The following is an 18,329-nucleotide window of genomic DNA, read 5'->3' on the forward strand; positions in this document are numbered from 1 at the left end:
TGTGTGGTTTGGAGGGGAACATGCAGTGTTCATGTTCCCATGTACTCATTGCACTTCTTTTGGTTGTTAGAATGGACTTTGAAGTTGGTTTCAAAGGAGTACTAGCAAGAAGTTGCAGTGTATATTGTAGATAGTCCACACTGTAGTTACTGTGCACATATGTGGAAGGAATTAATATTGAAGTTAGTGGATGGGGAGCCATTTAAGCAGAACAATCTTCTTGGACAGCTTGAGTCTGGGGTGCGATTTCAAGGCGATTAAAGAAAGGACACTCTGAAAGCTTAGCTTAGGAGTTTTAAGTTTGACTCCTGGGAGAGACTTGTCCAGGATTGCTGCATCTACATAACCAAATAAAAAATGGTGCAGCCATCTTCAAACACAAACACATATCAGAGGCAGAGAGAAAATACAAGGAGAGGAAATCCTGAGACAGCAAATCATCCAAAACTCGATTGTCTGTGGTATCCTATCATATCTACAGCAGAACCTTCCAGGCACAGGTCAATCTTAGCATCACTGAAACCCTACCAAACACTCCAGATGATCAACATAGTCATCTTTGCCTTGAAGGATGAACAAGAAGACATTTGTAATGTCTTAATTTGTGAATAAATCTGAGTAAAAGATTGACTTCTGGTTGAAAATCATGTAAAAACAAAATCCCAGCAAGATGATTAACTGAGTAATCTATTTTGATAGCGTTGATTGAGTGATAGCACCAATGGGCTGTGTGAATAAATAGTTATTGTACTAGACCCAAAGAAATGTATAGAAATACTGTACCTAATATGGTAACAATGGTAATGCATTAAACAGTGCTATTCACACAAATGAATAGCAATAGACTTAAGCAGGACAGGCTGGTGAAATGACAGACACATAACAGATGAAGTTTATTTCAGAGGTGTGAAATTTGGCATTTTGATAGGCAGCATAGGAAGCATTATAAATAAAAGGGTACAATTTTAAAGCGGGCGTGGGAACAGAGACTTGGTAATGTGTTGTTGAAAGTGGCAGAACAAGTTGAGAATTGTGTTTTAAAAAATATACACATCGGATCCTTTGCTTTCTAGAATACAAAAGCAAGGGTGTCATTATTAGGAAAAAACACTTGCTTGGTCTCAGCTGGAGTATTGTGTTCAATTTTGGGCAGCAAACTGTAGGAGGAATGCAATTTACCAGAATGGTACTAGGGATGCAGGATTTTAGTTATACGGAGAGACCAGAGACGCTAGGGTTGTCTTTGGAGTGGAGAAATTGATAAAAGTGTTAAAAATCATGAGTAAACAAAGAGAAACTGGTTCACGAGGCAGAAATGTCAGGAACCAGAAAAAGGTTGTTGGAAAAAGGGTTTGCAACCAAGCATGACAATGAGCAGCAATAATTCAGCCAAGGACACAGTGTTGATCAAAAACCATGTCTGGGAATGATACCACAAAGAGGTAGCATGGAGATGAAGAGAAGACGAAAAGGGTAGTTGCATTCGGGATTCCCAAAGTCACAAGGCCCTATTTTACCATCACGTTGCGCCCGTTTTCGGGCGCGGAAACTTGGTAAAGTCAGGCGTGAGGCGAGTAGCACGATCCCCGCCTGCCTCCGCGCCGGTTCCCTCTTTACCAAGGCCCGAAAATGGCCACACTCGGGACCGCGCCCAAAACAGGCGCGATGGCCATTTAAATAGATTTGCATGCATTTAAATTGACTTAATGGGCTGCACGCCCAACTTTACTGGCACTTTCCCCTTTACCACTGTGTTCGCCCATCCAGAATCGGCGCAAAACAGACACGCTCCATAGAAGTTCAATTCGGGCGCTCGAGTTAGTGAAGAGGTATGTGCCGAGTGTCCGATGACTTTCTGCTTGAGATTGGTGGTGGTTGTTTGCAGGGGGGAGGGGGGGCGGTCCACTGCCACTCTGCCTGAGATCAGTGGAGGGAAGGCAGATGTGGAGGGATGTGGCAGAGGAGCAGCATTCCATCATTTCTTTTCTGCACGTGTGCAGTTGGAGGTGTCGATCGGAGCTGCAAGGTTTTGGGTGCATTAAACCCCCCCACAGGCTTGTGCAGCACTATTCGGAATCGCTACTATTTTTTCAGGCAGAGTGCATATGGGGGCGCCTGAGAACGGGTGTAAAAGTTGGATCTGAAACACTCCCAGCTTCAAGTCTGCCCAGCACTTAGAATCAAAATGGTAAAATAGGGCCCTCAGTGCAGAGTGGGGAGAAAAACTACTGGTCAGGCATTCTTGCTGAATGCAGTGTGTTTGTTTGGCCATTAACAGTAAGCATGCAAGAAATTGCAGTTAAATTTGGGGCGGCATGGTGGCACAGTGGTTAGCACTGCTGCCTCACAGCGCCAGGGACCCAGGTTCAATTCCAGCCTCGGGTGACTGTCTGTGTGGAGTTTGCATGTTCTCCCCGTGTCTATGTGGATTTCCTCCGGATGCCCCAGTTTCTTCCCCCAGTCCAAAGATGTGCAGGTTAGGTGGATTGGCCATACTAAATTGCCCCTTAGTGTCAGGGGGTAAATATGTAGGGTTACAGGTATAGGGCATGGGTGGTATTGTTGTGTAGACTCGATGGGCCGATTTGCCACTTTCTGCATTGTAGGGATTTTATAATTCTATTAATTTAGAATCTCTGGTCACTCAGGTGCCTTGTGCTGCCTAGGGAACCTCCAGCTCCACTATCTGCCAATTAACAAATCTCCAATGCAATTTTTTTCTGCAATAGAAACAGTGTTGGAGAACAATGAGGGTGCAGATAACTGGAAGTTCTCTCCTCCATGGGAGAGAGGGATAAGGGAACAAAAGGATGGCATTGTTTGATGTCGACTTATGGGAAAGATTGGGAAGAAAAGACACTGTCAACATTTGTTTTTTTAAAGCAGGGAAGTGTATTCGCGCAAACTTTCAAGAAAGATGGCAGCTACATAAAATAATAAAGATACTAATCAGAGTTTGCTTTCTCTAAAGGCTGCAAATGATAAATAATCCACTGCCCAAGGGGCAAATTGGCACTGCCCACTGGGGGGTGGGGCCATAGCCTAATGGGAGTCGATTGGGTTGGGGTGGAGACCCTCTGCCGCTCTGCGTGGGATTGCTGGGAAAGAGAGTGAGGGGGCAAACGGGGTTGGCCATCGGGGTGGGTGGGATGGGGGATGGGATCGGGACTGGTCATCGGCGGGGGGGTGGGGGTCTGGACTATTGTGGGGGATTGGGGCTGGCCGAGGGAGGGGGGGCTGCGGTACATAGGGGCTGGTCATCGGGATGGGGGAAGGACTGTCCGGTAGTCTGAGGGTGGGGGTATCAGGGCAATTGGGGCTGGTCGGGTGGCAGGACATCGGGACTGGTCTGGGGAGTTCCAGGAGGCCAGCAATTGGTGGGGGTGGGGGGTCGGAATGTCAGCGACCGGGGGTTTATGGGGCTGGCCAGCGATGAGGGGGCCGACAATGGGAGGCCACTGCACATGCGCCGATCTCTGCGCTGACAGATATGCACATGCGCAGTGGCGAGCACTATGCTGCTGGCCTCTTGGGCAGGAATAGGACCCGCCCCCTACTTTCCAGTGTGAATCCCACTGAGGCACTCTGCAATGCTCAGAGTGTCCAAGATTCACTTTGGTAAGTAAGCTAAAAAAACGTCGGGAAACACACCCGTTTTCTTATAAGTTGGAAAACTTAGATTTTTTGGGGGAGAATCCCGGCCCTGGTTTTTTGCCGGTCTGGCCACTATCCATTCCTGAATGGGTCCATGTCCAGTATCTTGTGTCTTGGTAAATATACCTCAGTGAAGCAGTGGCAGGAACCCGTGTTTATTCCTTTCCCTGTCTACACCAGCCTCAAAGTGATGGGGATTCAGGAAACAGTTTTCTTTTTCATAAAATGTTCCTACCCTCATTGAGCCTCACTGGATCTCCGAATGTGATGTCGACAAAGTGTGCACAATAACATCATCCCTGCATGTGACGACTTCGCCACCTGTGCAGTTCGGTATTAGTGGCTTCTGGCAGTGGCCATCCTATTAACCAATGGATTTTAACTTGGGGAAGGGAAAATTAATGAGTGACTTCCATTTGTTGTTAGAGGTGAGGGAGAGGGGCAGTTAAGGAGGTGATTGGTAATCGAGAAATGGAGCCCCATGGCTCCCCAGACTGATGAGAGCAGACAGCAGTCTTGATGCAGGAATGTATGTCCTGGCCAGATCTGGTAATGGATGGGTGAGCTAGTTTTGAGTCAGGTGCATTCAAGTCAGCACCTTTTGGATCTGAGGGAGCGAAGATGGAGGCTGCTCGGGGAAGGTAGGATATGGGAATATGTTGCTGCGTATGAAGGCACTGAAGGTGCAGGTGAGGGAATGATGAAGAATGGCAAATGGAGAATAAGAAAACAGGTATTTGGGAGCCTATGGGTGTGAAAGTAAGTAACTTTGGAGAAAATATTTATCCAGCGGTGGAGAATGGCAGGTAGGGAAGTGAAACTTCTTGTAGGAAGTTTTAAAGCAGGTATGGTTTATTGGCACCATCACCAGATAGTTAACTCTTCTGCACTTTTATCATAGACAACCATTTGTCACAAATAAATTCGCTTCATTCAACTTTGTGTCACCTGATGACACATAGCAGGCTTTTTCTTTTCAGCATTGCTATGTATTTGTAGGTACCAGTAAACCTACATTATTTGATTTTTGTAAAATTCTTAACTATTAATGCAGAGCATCTGAAACCTATGCTCATCCTACATCAGCATTCTTTCACTCCTCATGACATGTCAGTGAATCAAGATTTTCTGGCAACCAGCAGGCTAAATACAAGTTGCATCATTCACCAGTTTGCACAGTGTTCTGCAACAGGAAGCTGAAGCTGTCAGATCTGTTATGATCAGCTGCAGAAAAGACTCAGGTCTCCTGGTCTTTGTGAATTCTGGCAAGTTTACCTGTGAATGGCAGATGGTTACATGACATCTCTGCTTTGGGAGCTGGCAATCACCATAAAGTATAAAAGTGATAATGTTCCCACTGCTGCCCCAGCTGTGATCAGATTGAGCATAGACAAAAAATGCCACACAGGGCATCCCTGTGCTATTGTAGTAACCATTCACAAGTGGATCAGTGGTTACACAGGGGGAGCTTGACATTCACAATAACTATATGCTTGACTTTGTTGCACAGGACACAGTACAGTTCCTAAGGAGTTACAGATTTCCACTCAAACAGAATCAACTTTAAGATTCAATTTATGTTTGAGTTTCTGACTGCAGGGATCTATAATTCCTACCTGTCACATTTTATAACAAACACTGTAATGTGGAGCCATTCCACCACATCTTAAAATAGCTGTCAGCTCTGCCAAACAAAGACACAGATGTACTTTTGCAGACACTATTCTTGAAGCAGCTCATTTTCCCGCTTCCTTTTTTCAAGAACCTGGCATAAGGCATAATTGTACACTATGTCCTGTCCCCTGGGTCTCACACACACTTTATGAATCTCACAACTGACAACCGTAATGATAATTTTTTGAGGGAGTATGTCTCTGTTATAGATCAATTACTATGTGTCATGGTGCTAAAACATTTCTTGCAATTATCCTCTTGGGTTATTACAGCAATTACAGCTCTGCACTCAGAGATGCTGAAAGTGGATTCAAAGGAGCTGTAACAGCTGCCATTGGCAGGCTGCGCAGATGGGGCAGCATAGTATCTTATCTCCCCAACAATAATGTGACTTATTTAGGCCACAACTCTGCAACAGAATCCTATAATAATGTTCTTAATGATCCAGTACCTTTTGTTTAATAAGCACTGTTGTTCAGCATTCCAACTGTGTTGATAAACTTCCTGATATTGTTTGTTGAAGCTGCAAGTTCAGAGTCCCACCTTCCTGTCAGGGTGCTGTCAAAACCTACACATGATGGATATTTCCAGCCTTCCCTGCACGATGCAACTCTGAGCCCTTTTTGAAGAATGCCATTAGAATTAACGCTACATCATGGATTCTGCCAAAGCTCAGTGTGGACTTAATGAAAGATGATAACTCTTAACCAAATTGGAGCTACATTATTTTATAATAATCATCCTGTAAACAATTAATGATTCTGTTTTGATTAAAAGTTGTGGGATCGCCAAAACAAAACTTACACATGGTCATTTTTAAAAATCAAATGTTTTGATTCTATATCAATCAGAGTTCAAAATCTCTAAATGGGAATTTGCTGCTGAAAACAAAACTCAATGAAACAGTAATAGACACTACTTTGGAGTACAGGAACAGGAGAAGGCCCTACAGTCCCACAAGTTTATGCTTTGGCCATTCAATGAACTCATGTCTGATCTGTGTCTTAACTCCAGCCACCTGCCTTGACTCTACATGCTTATCTTTGACTGGTAAAACCCTATCGATTTCAGATTTTAAATTGTTAATTGAACTCGCATCCACCGCTTTTTGTGGAACAATTTCACCCTTTACACAAAGAAGCATTTCCTAATTTCTCTCAATGACCTGGCCCTAAGATAAAGGTTACCTTGTCCTAGACACCCGCAACAGCAGAAAATGTTTCTATCTAACCTATTAATTCCTTTCAAAATTCTAAAAACCTCAAATGGACGACTTTATGTAATCTTGCGTCAGAATTGAACCCACCGGGGACTCGTAACACACGGCTGAACTGCATGGAACTCCTTTCAAGGCCAATTGTCCTTTCTGGGCATCCATGCTCAGAACTTCCTTCAGATGTGATCTAACCATAACTTTGTATAAATGTGGTATGACTTTCCTTCTCTTTATAATCTAGACTTCTATTCTCTAAAGGCTAACATTTAATTTGATCATTTTTGTTCTTAACCTCTACACTTTAGTACATAAATCCTAACTCTCTTTGAACCTCAACTGTTCCAAGCTTTTCACACTTAATGCAATGAAATGCATCCAATATAGTTTTGCCCACTCACTAAACCCATCAAAGTCTTTTGTGTAATTTTATGCTCCCAACCATTTTTTTATTCATTCAAAGGATGTAGGTTTTGCTGGCTAAGCCAGCATTCATTGCCCATCCATAGTTGTCCTTCAAAAGGTGATGGTGAGCTGCCATCTTGAACTGTTGCAGTTCCTGTGGTGTAGGTACACCCAGGATGCTGTTAGGGAAGGGGTTCCAGGATTTTGACCCAGTGACAGTGAAGGAACGGCGATAATAGGTACACCCAGGATGCTGTTAGGGAAGGAGTTCCAGGATTTTGACCCAGTGACAGTGAAGGAACAGTGATAAATTTCTAAGTCAGGATGGTGAATAGCTTCTAGTTGGTGTTCACATGTGCCTGCTGCCCTCGTTCTTGTAGTTGTTAGAGGTATGGGTTTAGAAGGTGCTATCTAAGGAGCCTTGCTGAGTTCTTGCAGTGCATTTTGCAAATGGTCCACACTGCTGCTGTGTCTCGGTAGTGGAGGGAGTGAATGCTTGTGGAAGAGATGCCAATCAAACAGACTGCTTTGTCCTATTCTACTACTATGCACCAATCTTTGTGTCATTGGAAAACCTGGATATATGGTTCTCTATTATATTATCTAATAAAATGAATAGTTGAGGCCTGAGCACAGATCTTTGTGAAACACAATTAACCCCTTCCTTCCATTTCATGCACATGTTCTTAACCCTGCTCTTGGTCTTCTAACCAGATCACAGAATCATACAGTACAGAAGAGGCCCTTTGGCCCATCGAGCCTGCACCAAAATGTGAGAAACACCTGACCTACCTACCTAATCCCATTTACCAGCACTTGGCCCACAGCCTTGAATATCATGATGTGCCAAGTGCTCTTCCAGGTACTTCTTAAAGGATGTTTCCTTTACCACCCTTCTAGGCAGCGCATTCCAGTCACCACCCTCTGGGTAAAATAAATCTTCCTCTCATTCCCCCCTAAACCTCCTGCCCCTCACCCTGAACTTGTGTCCCCTTGTGACTGACCCTTCAACTAAGGGAACAGCTGCTCCCTATCCACCATGTCCATGCCCCTCAATCTTCCGCAGCTCAGTCAGGTGGCCTCTCAGTCTGCTCTGCTCCGATGAAAATAACCAAAATCTATCCAACCTCTTTTCATAATTTAAATGTTCCATCTCAGGCAGGATCCTGGTGAATCGCCTCTGCACCGCCTCCAGCGTAATCACATCCTTTCTATAATGTGGTGACTGGAACTGCACATAGTACTCTAGCTGTGGCCTCACCAAAGTTCTATATAATTCCAACATGTTCTCCCTGCTTTTATAAGGAGGCTGTTTGGAGGTTGTTTTTTGGGAGAGGCTGTTGAGGGTAAATCCACATTTGGCATGTGGGAGTCTTCTCAGGGACAGTTGAGAGGAGGGCATGACAGGCATGAAAAAGGACAGGAAAGGCAGGATTCAGGAACCGTGGATGACCTGAGAAATTGCAAGTCTAGTCAAAAAGAAAAAGGATGCATACATGAGCTCCGGGCAACTAAAAACAGATGAAGCATTTGAAGAATACAGGGAAAGTAGAAAAGAGCTCAAACAGGGAGTTAGGAGGGCAAAAAGGAGTCACGAAAAGGAGACAGGAATTAGGAGAATCCCAAGGCATTTTATACATATATTAGGAACAAGAGGGTAGCTGGAGAAAGAGTTAGTCCACTTAAGGACAAAGGAGGGAAATTATGTGTAGAACCAAAGGAAGTGGGTGAGATCATTAATGAGTACTTTGCATCGGTATTCACAAAGGAGAGGGACACATCGATTGATGGTGTCTCAGAGAGGTGTGTAAACTCTTTAGAACAAGTCATCATTTGGGGGGAGGAAGTGTCAGGTGAATTAAAAAGCATGAAGGTAGACAAATCCCCAAGGCCAGATGGCATCTATCCCAGATTACTGAAAGAGACAAGAGATTAAATTGCTGGGCCTCTAACAGAAATCTTTCTGTATCTTTGTTGGCCACTGGTGAGGTCCCAGACGATTGGAGGATCGCCAATGTTGCCCCGTTATTTAAGAAGGGTAGCAAAGATAACCCGGGTAATTATAGGCCGGTGAGCTTGATGTCAGTGATAGTGAAATTGTTGGAGAAGATTCTTAGGAATAGGATCCATACACATTTGGAACTGAATGGTCTTGTTAGCGACAGGCAGCCTGGTTTTAAAAGAGGGAGGTCATGTCTCACTAATTTAATTGAGTTTTTTGAGGAGGTGACAAAAATGATTGACGAGGGAAGGGCTGTGGATGTTGTCTACATGGACTTTAGTAAAACATTTGACAAGGTCTCCCATGGCACGCTGGTGCAAAAGATTAAATCTCACGGGATCAGGGGTGAACTGGCTAGATGGATTCAGAACTGGCTTGGCCATAGAAGACAGAGGGTGGTGGTGGAAGAGTGTTTTTCTGAATGGAGGTCTATAACTAGTGGTGTTCTGCAGGGGTCAGTGCTGGGACTTCTGCTGTTTGTAATATATATAAATAACTTGGAGGAAAACGTAGCTGATCTGATTAGCAAGTTTGCGGATGATACTAAGATTGGCGGAGTTGCGGGTAGTGATGAAGATTTAAGAGAATGCAGCAGGCTATAGATAGGTTGGAAAATTGGGCGGAGAAATGGCAGATGGAATTTAATCTGGACAAATGTGAGGTGGTGCATTTTGGTAGATCCAATTCAGGTGGGAGCTATAAAATAAATGGCAGAGCCATCGGGAGCATAGACACACACAGAGATCTGGGAGTACAGTTCCACAGATCCTTAAAAGTGGCAGCACAGGTGGAAAAGATGGTGAAGAAAGCATATAACATGCTTGCCTTCATCAGATGGGGCATCAAGTATAAAAGTTGGCAAATTATGTTACAGTTATATAAAATGTTGGTTAGACCACATTTGGAATACTTTGTCCAATTCTGGTCACCACACTACCAGAAGGACATGGAGGCTTTGGAGAGAGTGCAGAAAAGGTTTACCAGGATGTTGCCTGGTATGGAGGGTATTAGATATGAGGAGAGATTGAATAAACAGGGATTGTTCTCCCTAGAAAGACGGAAGTTAAGGGGAGACCTGATAGAAGTTTATAAAATGATGAGGGGTATAGATAGGGTGAATAATTGGAACCTTTTTCCCAGGGCAGAAATGACAATTACAAAGGGGCACAAGTTCAAGATGGGGGGGGGGGGGGGGGGGGAAGGTTCAGTGGAGATGTGCGGGGGAAGTTTTTTACACAGAGGGTGGTGGGGGCCTGGAATGCACAACCAAGTGAGGTGGTTGAGGCAGATGTGTTAGCGACATTTAAGACTTATCTGGATAGACAGATGAACAGATGGGGGATATAAGCGGTTGGTATAGATAGGACAACGTGATCGGCGCAGGCTTGGAGGGCTGAAGGGCCTGTTCCTGTGCTGTATTCTTTGTTCTTTGTAATCTATGCCTCGATTGATAAAGGCAATTGTCCCAAATGCCTTTTTGGGACCCTACTAACATGCCCTTCTGCCTTCAGAGTCAAAAGGGCTCGTACTGCAAGTAAGTAAATACAAAATCACTTCTGGTTACACAGGACAACACACCAAGATTCCTTTGTTCATCAGGACTTCCTCGTGTCAAGCCATTCATTAAATACTTCCTTGTCAAATTACTCCTCAATTCCACAAGCTTTGATTTTTGTTAATCAAGCACCATAAAGATAACATAGTCTTGGTCACTTTCTTGCATATTATAAAATAATACCCTTTGTCCTTAGTACAAGGAACTGTCACAGTCAGACATCCTGCAACAGTTAAAGCAATGTCCCTCCCCCAACTGGTCAGAGACAAAACATTCAGAAGACAATGGGGTCAGGATTTCAGAAAACTACCTCTTCTTCTCCCTCACTCTATTGTATTACATTGTATTATACAATTATTCCTGTAGGATTGAGAGGGTTTTCCTCATCAATTACAATAGTTATGATGTTTTGGTGATGACTGTAATACCTTTCGAAATTATTCTGGTTTTCTGCATCTCACAGGAAATACTCTGCAGATTGATCAAGCTGGCACAAAATTGCTATCTTATTGACTTCTGATTTTCTTTAGCCAGCCAGGGATGTACTAAACTGACAATATATTATTGTTCATTGAGTTGAGTTTTGGGCAGTAACTTCCCTGGAGGTTTAGAAGTCCAACTGATGTCAAAACACTTGACAAAACAAAACAAAAAGTGTAAAAGGAAGGTTTTCCTGTACTGTTGCTAAGACTTTTAACTTAAGCAGGGTCACATTGCTACCATAAAAGGCACATAAATAATAGAAGGGTGACTGGGGCTGATTAAGGACCTAAAAGGGGGACTCAAATATGGAGGCAAGGAGGCATAGTTGAGATACTAACCAAGTAATAAAGGCAAAATATTACGGATGCCGGAAATCAGTAATAAAAACAGGAAGTGCTGGAAAAACTCAGCAGTCTGGTAGCAGTTGTGGAGAGAGAAACATAGTTAATATTTTGAGCCCAATATGACTCTTCTTTGGAACTGAAGCGAATGGATTTCTTAATACTAAAAGAATACTTTGCTCTTAGAAAGGAAGAAGATGCTGCCCAAAGTAATAATGAAGGAGGAGGTAGTTGAGACACTGAATGAGGTAAAAATTAATAAAGAGGCATCAGAAAGGCTGACTACTTAAAGTTGATAAGTCACCAGGAGCAGATGAAATGCATCCAAAAATACTGAGGGTTATCATAGAATCCCTACAGTGCAGAAGGGGGCCATTCAGCCCATTGAGTCTGCACTGACAACAATCCCATTCCCAGGCCCTAACCCCATGCATTTACCCTAACTAGTCCCTCTGACACTAAGGGCAATTTAGCATAGCCAATCCACCTTAGCCACACATCTTTGACTGTGGGAGGAAACCGGAGCACCCGGAGGTAACCCATGCAAACACAGGGAGAACAGTGACCCAAGCCAGGAATCGAACCTAGGTCCCTGGCACTGTGAGGCAGCTGTGCTAACCACTGTGCCACCATATCGCTCTAAGGGTAGGAATTGAGGAAGTACTGGTCATTACCTTCCAATCCTCCTTAGATACGGGGGGGTGGTGTTGAAGGGCTGGAGAATTGCAATTACACCCTTATTATAAAAAGGGTGTCAGGATAAACCCAGAAACAACAGGCCAGTCAGTTTAACTTCAGTGATGAAAAAGCTATTATAAGTAATGATTTGGACAAAATTATCAGTTACTTGGACAAGTGTGGATTAATTAAAGAAAATCAGCATGGATCTATTAAAGGCTGATTCTGTTTAATTAATTAGCTTGTATTTTTTGATAAGATAACAGAGAAGGTTGATAAGAGTAATGCAGTTGATGTAGGACTTCCAAAAGGCATTTCATAAAGTTCTGCATAGGAGACTTGTGAATACAGTTAGGGACAACAGAATAAAAAGGACAGTGTGGATACAAAACTCGTTGAGTGACAGGAAACAACATTGTTTTTCAGTCTGGAGGAAGGTGATGTAGTGAGGTTTCCCAATGGTTGTTGTTATGATCCCTGTTTTTCTTGATACATATTTAAATGATCTAGACTTGGTTATATAAGGCACATTTTCAAAATATGCAGATGACACAAAACTTGGAAGTGTCATGAACTGTCAGGGGGATAGTGATAGACTTTAAAAGGACATAAACAGCCTGGTAAAATGGGTGGACACGTGGCAGATGAAATTTAAGATTGTGAAGTGATACATTTGGTAAGAAGAATGAAGAGCAATAAAAAATAAAGGATACAAGAAAGGAGGTGGAGGAGCAGAACGATATGGGGGGGGGTCTATACATGCACAAATTTTTGAAGGTGCCAAGGCAACTTGAGAATGTGATTAATAAAGAGTACAGGATCCTGGGTTTTATAAATAGGGGTATAAAGCATAAAAACAAGGAAGTTATGATAAAGTTGTGTATAAAACACTGGTTCGGCCTCAAATGGAGGAGTGTGCCCACTTCTGAGTACCACAGTTTGAGAAAAATGTGAAGGTGTTAAAGAGGATACAAAAAGAAATTCACAAAAATTGGAGAAGCTGGGACTGTTCTTCTTGGAGAAAACATTAAGAGGAAAGAGAGATGTTCAAAATCATGAGGGTCTAGACATAAGAGGGGAGGATATTCATTGGTGGAAGGACAGAGAATCAGAGGACCACAATTTAAGGTGACTGGCAAAAAGAACCAATGGTGCCATGAGGAAAATCTTTATTATGGAGCACTTGGTTAGGATCTGGAACAGATTGGTCAGTTGCTTTGGCAGAGCTCTGGTAGACATAACAGCCGAATGTTCTCCTGAGCAGTTACCGTTCTATGATTCTCCTAAGAAACTACTATAGCTCCAATCTAGAGAGTCGTCTTTCACTGGACTTTGGCAGATCCTTGATATGGATTCTATGGCACATTTCAAAGAGGTCCCAGGGATATATTGTGCAGGAAAGCTTGAAAGTATGAGCTGTGGAGGGAGTATGAGAGAAAGCTAGCTTGTAATATAATAACAGATAGCAAGAGTTTCTACAAGTATTTAAATGGTATGTTCCTCTAGAGAGTAAATCTGGAATTAATAATGGAAAAACAAGGGAATGACAGAGGTGTTGAAAAGATATTTTGTGTCTGTCTCCATTGTAGAACTTGATGTTTTCATTGTAGAAGACTTAGAAAACTTCCCAAAGATAGTTGAAAATCAAAAGGTGAACAGGAGGGAAGAAATTAAAACAATCAACATCACTAGGGAAAAGTACTGGGAAAAGTATTAGGTCTAAAGGCTGACAAGACACCAGAACCAGATGGCCTAAATCCTAGGGTCTCAAAAGAAGTGGCTGCAGATTGGTTATAATCTTCCAAAATTCCTTATACTTTGGAAGGGTCCCAGTGGATTGGGGAATAGTAAATATAACAACTTTATTCAAGAAAGGAGGAGGACTATAAACAGGAAACTACAGGGCAGTCAGCCTAAAATCTGTCATAGGGAAATTGCTAGAATCTGTTATTAAGGAGGTTATAGCAGGATACTTAGAAAATCATAATGTGATCAGGCAGAACCAACATGGCTTTATGAAAGGAAAATCATGGTTAATTAATTTTTTGAGTTAGTCGCAAGTAAGGTGAATAAAATGGAACCCATAAATGCAGTGTACTTCGATTTTCAAATGTGCTACATGAGATAAGAGAACATGGTGTAGGAAGTAACATATTAGTATAAATAAAAGATTGGTTAGCTAGCAGGAAACAGAGTAGAAATAAATGGGCCTTTTTTGGGTTGGCAAGCTGGAACTAGTAGAATGCAACAAGGATTAGTGATGGGGTCTCAACTACATACAATCTACATCACTGATTTGGATGATGGGATGGAATGTATGAAGCTAAATTTGCTGATGACACTAAGATAGGTTGTAAAGTCCATTACCAAAAGGAGATACAAAGTCCACAAAGAATATAGACATGTTAAGTGAGTGGGCAAATATTTGACAGGAAGAATGGAAAAACAGTATATTATTTAAATGGAGAACTTGTCGAACTCAGTGGTAGAGGATCTGGGTTTTCTGGTACATGAATCACAAAAAAGTTGGTATAGAGTGATTAGGAAGGCATGGAATGTTAACCTTTAATGCAAGGGGAATGGAACAAAAAAGTCAGGAAGTTTTCCTGCAACTTTACTAGGCCTTGATGAGACCACATCTGGAATATTGTGCACAGTTTTAGTCTCCTTATTTGAATAAAATATATAATTGTGTTAGAAGCAGTTGAGATAAGGTTCACTTGACATTCCTGGGATGAAGGGCTTAACCTGTGAAGAATGGCTGAACAGGTTGGACCTGCACCATTGCAGTTTAGATGAATGAGAAGTGATGAGACATAAGATCCTGAGGGGACTTGATAGGGCAGATACCAGGAAGATGTTCCCATGTATGTATGTAGGGTAAGATTAGAACAATCATAGAATCATAGAAACCCTACAGTGCAGAAAGAGGCCATCTGGCCCATCGAGTCTGCACCGACCACAATCCCACCCAGGCCCCACCCCCATATCCCTATATATTTACCCGCTAATCCACGCATCTCAGGACACTAAGGAGCAATTTTAGCACGGCCAATCAACCTAACCCGCACATCTTTGTACTGTGGGAGGAAACCGGAGCACCCAGAGGAAACCCACGCAGACACGAGGAGAATGTGCAAACTTCACACAGACAGTGACTCAAGCCGGGAATCGAACCCAGGTCCCTGGAGCTGTGAGCAGCAGTGCTAACCACTGTGCTCCCTTTGAGGATGGAGGGGATTTGTTTTCTCTTTCAGAGGGTTATTAGAATCCCTCGAGTGCAGAAGAGGCCATTTAGCCAATCATGTCTGCACCCATTCTCTGACAAAGTAGCTTACCCAGGCCCTCTCCTCCACCTTATCCCTGTTACCCCACACAGCTAATCCATCTAACCTACACACCTTGGGACACCAAGGGGTAATTTAGCACAGCTAATCCACCTAACCTGCAAATCTTTGGACTGTGGGAGGAAACCAGAGCTCCTGGAGGAAACCTAGGCAGACACAGGGAGAACGTACAAACTCCAGACTGACAAGTGACCTGAGGCTAGAATTGAACCCAGATCCCTGATGTTAGGCAGCAGTGCTAACCACTATGCCACTGTGCATTGTTATTCTGTGTAATTCTCCTCAGGAAACAATGGGGAGTTTGGGGTCACTGAATTTATTGAAGGCAAAGTTAGACAGATTTTGATAGCGGGGGGGGGGGGGGGGGGTTGGGGGGATGGCAAACAGGAAAGTGGAGCTGGGACCACAGCCTGATCAGCCATGATCTTACTGAGGGAGGCGCAGGCTGGAAGAGCCGAATGGCCCACTTCAGCTCCTAAATCCTATGTTCCTAACATACAGCAGTTGAACTGAAGGAAGAAGCACCTTGTAGATAATTGGGAAGCAGAGTGATCAGCGCTTCCTTTTTAAATGGGTTGTGTGTGTTTATCCTCCCACTGGCAGTGAGGACAGTCACACCCACTGAGCCCGTGTCTTCGGATGTGAAGCTGCTGCTCTGAGCCTGACAGAAACATTAACTGTACTCAGCCCGCCTGAAATAGGCCCACACTGCAACCCAGGCCTGACCCGAGCCCCGATCTGGGCCCAGTCCCGACTCCAGCCCCCGGCCTGACTCCTGACGGGCCTGGGCCCAGCCCCGACCCTTAAATCCAGGCCCCTGAGCCCAAGCCCCGGCCTCACCTTCGAGCCGCCCTCCATTCTCTCTGTGTTTGGGGTTCGCTCTGAGCGGCTCCCCCCCAGGCCCCGCCCCTTCCCGGTTGCTAGGACACTCGCTGTCATGGCCGCCTCCTTGCTCTCTTCTCTCCGTGTCCTTCGCGCCGCCCTTTCGCCCCCTAAAGTCCCGCTCGCCACCGGAGTCCCATGGCTCGGCCGCTGCCGGTATCTGGGCTCCAGTCAGCGGCTGCTCGGTGAGTGACAGCCGCCGGAGGGGATCGGGGGAGAGGGGAATGGGGGTGAAGCTTGGCACGAAGCAATGGAGAGGGAGGGGGACGGACATGGGAGCAGAGTAAGCGGCGCTGGAGTTACACCTGGGCGAGAAACACCTCAGGAGGGAAGTATCACCCTCCCGGGATGGTGGGGTGGGTAGGGAGGGATGGAATGTCCTCATGCGGTGGTGGATAGGGAGGGAGGTAATGCCCTCACGGGGTGGGTAGGGAGGGAGGTAATGCCCTCACGGGGTGGGTAGGGAGGGATGGAATGTCCTCATGCGGTGGTGGATAGGGAGGGAGGTAATGCCCTCACGGGGTGGGTAGGGAGGGAGGTAATGCCCTCACGGGGTGGGTAGGGAGGGAGGTAATGCCCTCACGGGTAGGGAGGGAGGTAATGCCCTCACGGGTAGGGAGGGAGGTAATGCCCTCACGGGTAGGGAGGGAGGTAATGCCCTCACGGGTAGGGAGGGAGGTAATGCCCTCACGGGGTGGGTAGGGAGGGAGGTAATGCCCTCACGGGGTGGGTATGGAGGGAGGTAGTGCCCTCACGGGGTGGGTAGGGAGGGAGGTAGTGCCCTCACGGGGTGGGTAGGGAGGGAGGTAGTGCCCTCACGGGGTGGGTAGGGAGGGAGGTAGTGCCCTCACGGGGTGGCTAGGGAGGGAGGTAGTGCCCTCACGGGGTGGCTAGGGAGGGAGGTAGTGCCCTCACGGGGTGGGTAGGGAGGGAGGTAGTGCCCTCACGGGGTGGGTAGGGAGGGAGGTAGTGCCCTCACGGGGTGGGTAGGGAGGGAGGTAGTGCCCTCACGGGGTGGGTAGGGAGGGAGGTAGTGCCCTCACGGGGTGGGTAGGGAGGGAGGTAGTGCCCTCACGGGGTGGGTAGGGAGGGAGGTAATGCCCTCACGGGGTGGGTAGGGAGGGAGGTAATGCCCTCACGGGGTGGGTAGGGAGGGCGGTAATGCCCTCACGGGGTGGGTAGGGAGGGCGGTAATCCCCTCACGGGGTGGGTAGGGAGGGCGGTAATCCCCTCACGGGGTGGGTAGGGAGGGCGGTAATGCCCTCACGGGGTGGGTAGGGAGGGAGGGAATGCCCTCACGGGGTGGGTAGGGAGGGAGGGAATGCCCTCACGGGGTGGGTAGGGAGCAAGGGAATGCCCTCACGGGGTGGGTAGGGAGGGAGGGAATGCCCTCACGGGGTGGGTAGGGAGGGAGGGAATGCCCTCACGGGGTGGGTAGGGAGGGAGGGAATGCCCTCACGGGGTGGGTAGGGAGGGAGGGAATGCCCTCACGGGGTGGGTAGGGAGGGTGGGAATGCCCTCACGGGGTGGGTAGAGAGGGAGGGAATGCCCTCACGGGGTGCGTAGGGAGGGAGGGAATGCCCTCACGGGGTGCGTAGGGAGGGAGGGAATGCCCTCTTGGAGTGATGGGGTGGGTAGGGATTTGACTTGATTTTATTGTCACATGTATGTGTACAGTAGAAAGTATTGTTTCTTGCATGCTATACAGACAAAGCATACCGTTCATAGAGAAGGAAAGGAGAAAGTAAAGAGTGTAGTGTTACAGTCATAGGGTGTAGAGAAAGATCAACTTAATTCGAGGTAGGTCCAGTCAAAGGTCTGATGGCAATAGGAAAGTAGCTGTTCTTGAGTCAGTTGATACGTATTCTCAGACTTTTGAATCTTTTTCCTGATGGAAGAAAGTAGAGAAGAGTATGTCCGAGGTACGTGGGGTCCTTAATTATGCTGGCTGCTTTTCCGAGGCAGTGGGAAGTGTAGCCAGTGTCAATGCGTGGAAGGCTGGTTTGAGTGATGGACTGGGCTTCTTTCACGACTCCTTGTAGTTCCTTGTGGCCTTGGACAGAGCAGGAGCCATACCAAGCTGTGATACAACCAG

General features: G+C 45.6%; 2 protein-coding genes across 3 annotated transcripts in view; one reads left to right on the forward strand and one right to left on the reverse strand.

The window, feature by feature from the left end:
• The window catches only part of apip (APAF1 interacting protein), a 58,556-nt gene extending 42,124 nt beyond the window's left edge, over positions 1-16,432 (reverse strand). Inside the window, exon 1 of the mRNA XM_078220384.1 lies at positions 16,193-16,432. Coding sequence (XP_078076510.1) covers positions 16,193-16,291 — 99 coding nt within the window. The 5' untranslated portion in view covers positions 16,292-16,432. The remainder of the gene's footprint in view (positions 1-16,192) is intronic.
• pdhx (pyruvate dehydrogenase complex component X) overlaps positions 15,746-18,329 on the forward strand; it is a 285,318-nt gene continuing 282,734 nt past the window's right edge. The window contains exon 1 of one of the 2 annotated variants that reach the window (XM_078220382.1): positions 15,746-16,419. In XM_078220382.1, coding sequence (XP_078076508.1) covers positions 16,290-16,419 — 130 coding nt within the window. In that variant the 5' untranslated portion in view covers positions 15,746-16,289. The remainder of the gene's footprint in view (positions 16,420-18,329) is intronic. The other variant, XM_078220383.1, reaches the window with a different exon arrangement.

Source organism: Mustelus asterias, chromosome 9 (assembly GCF_964213995.1).
Source record: "Mustelus asterias chromosome 9, sMusAst1.hap1.1, whole genome shotgun sequence".
Classification (NCBI taxonomy): Eukaryota; Metazoa; Chordata; class Chondrichthyes; order Carcharhiniformes; family Triakidae; genus Mustelus; species Mustelus asterias.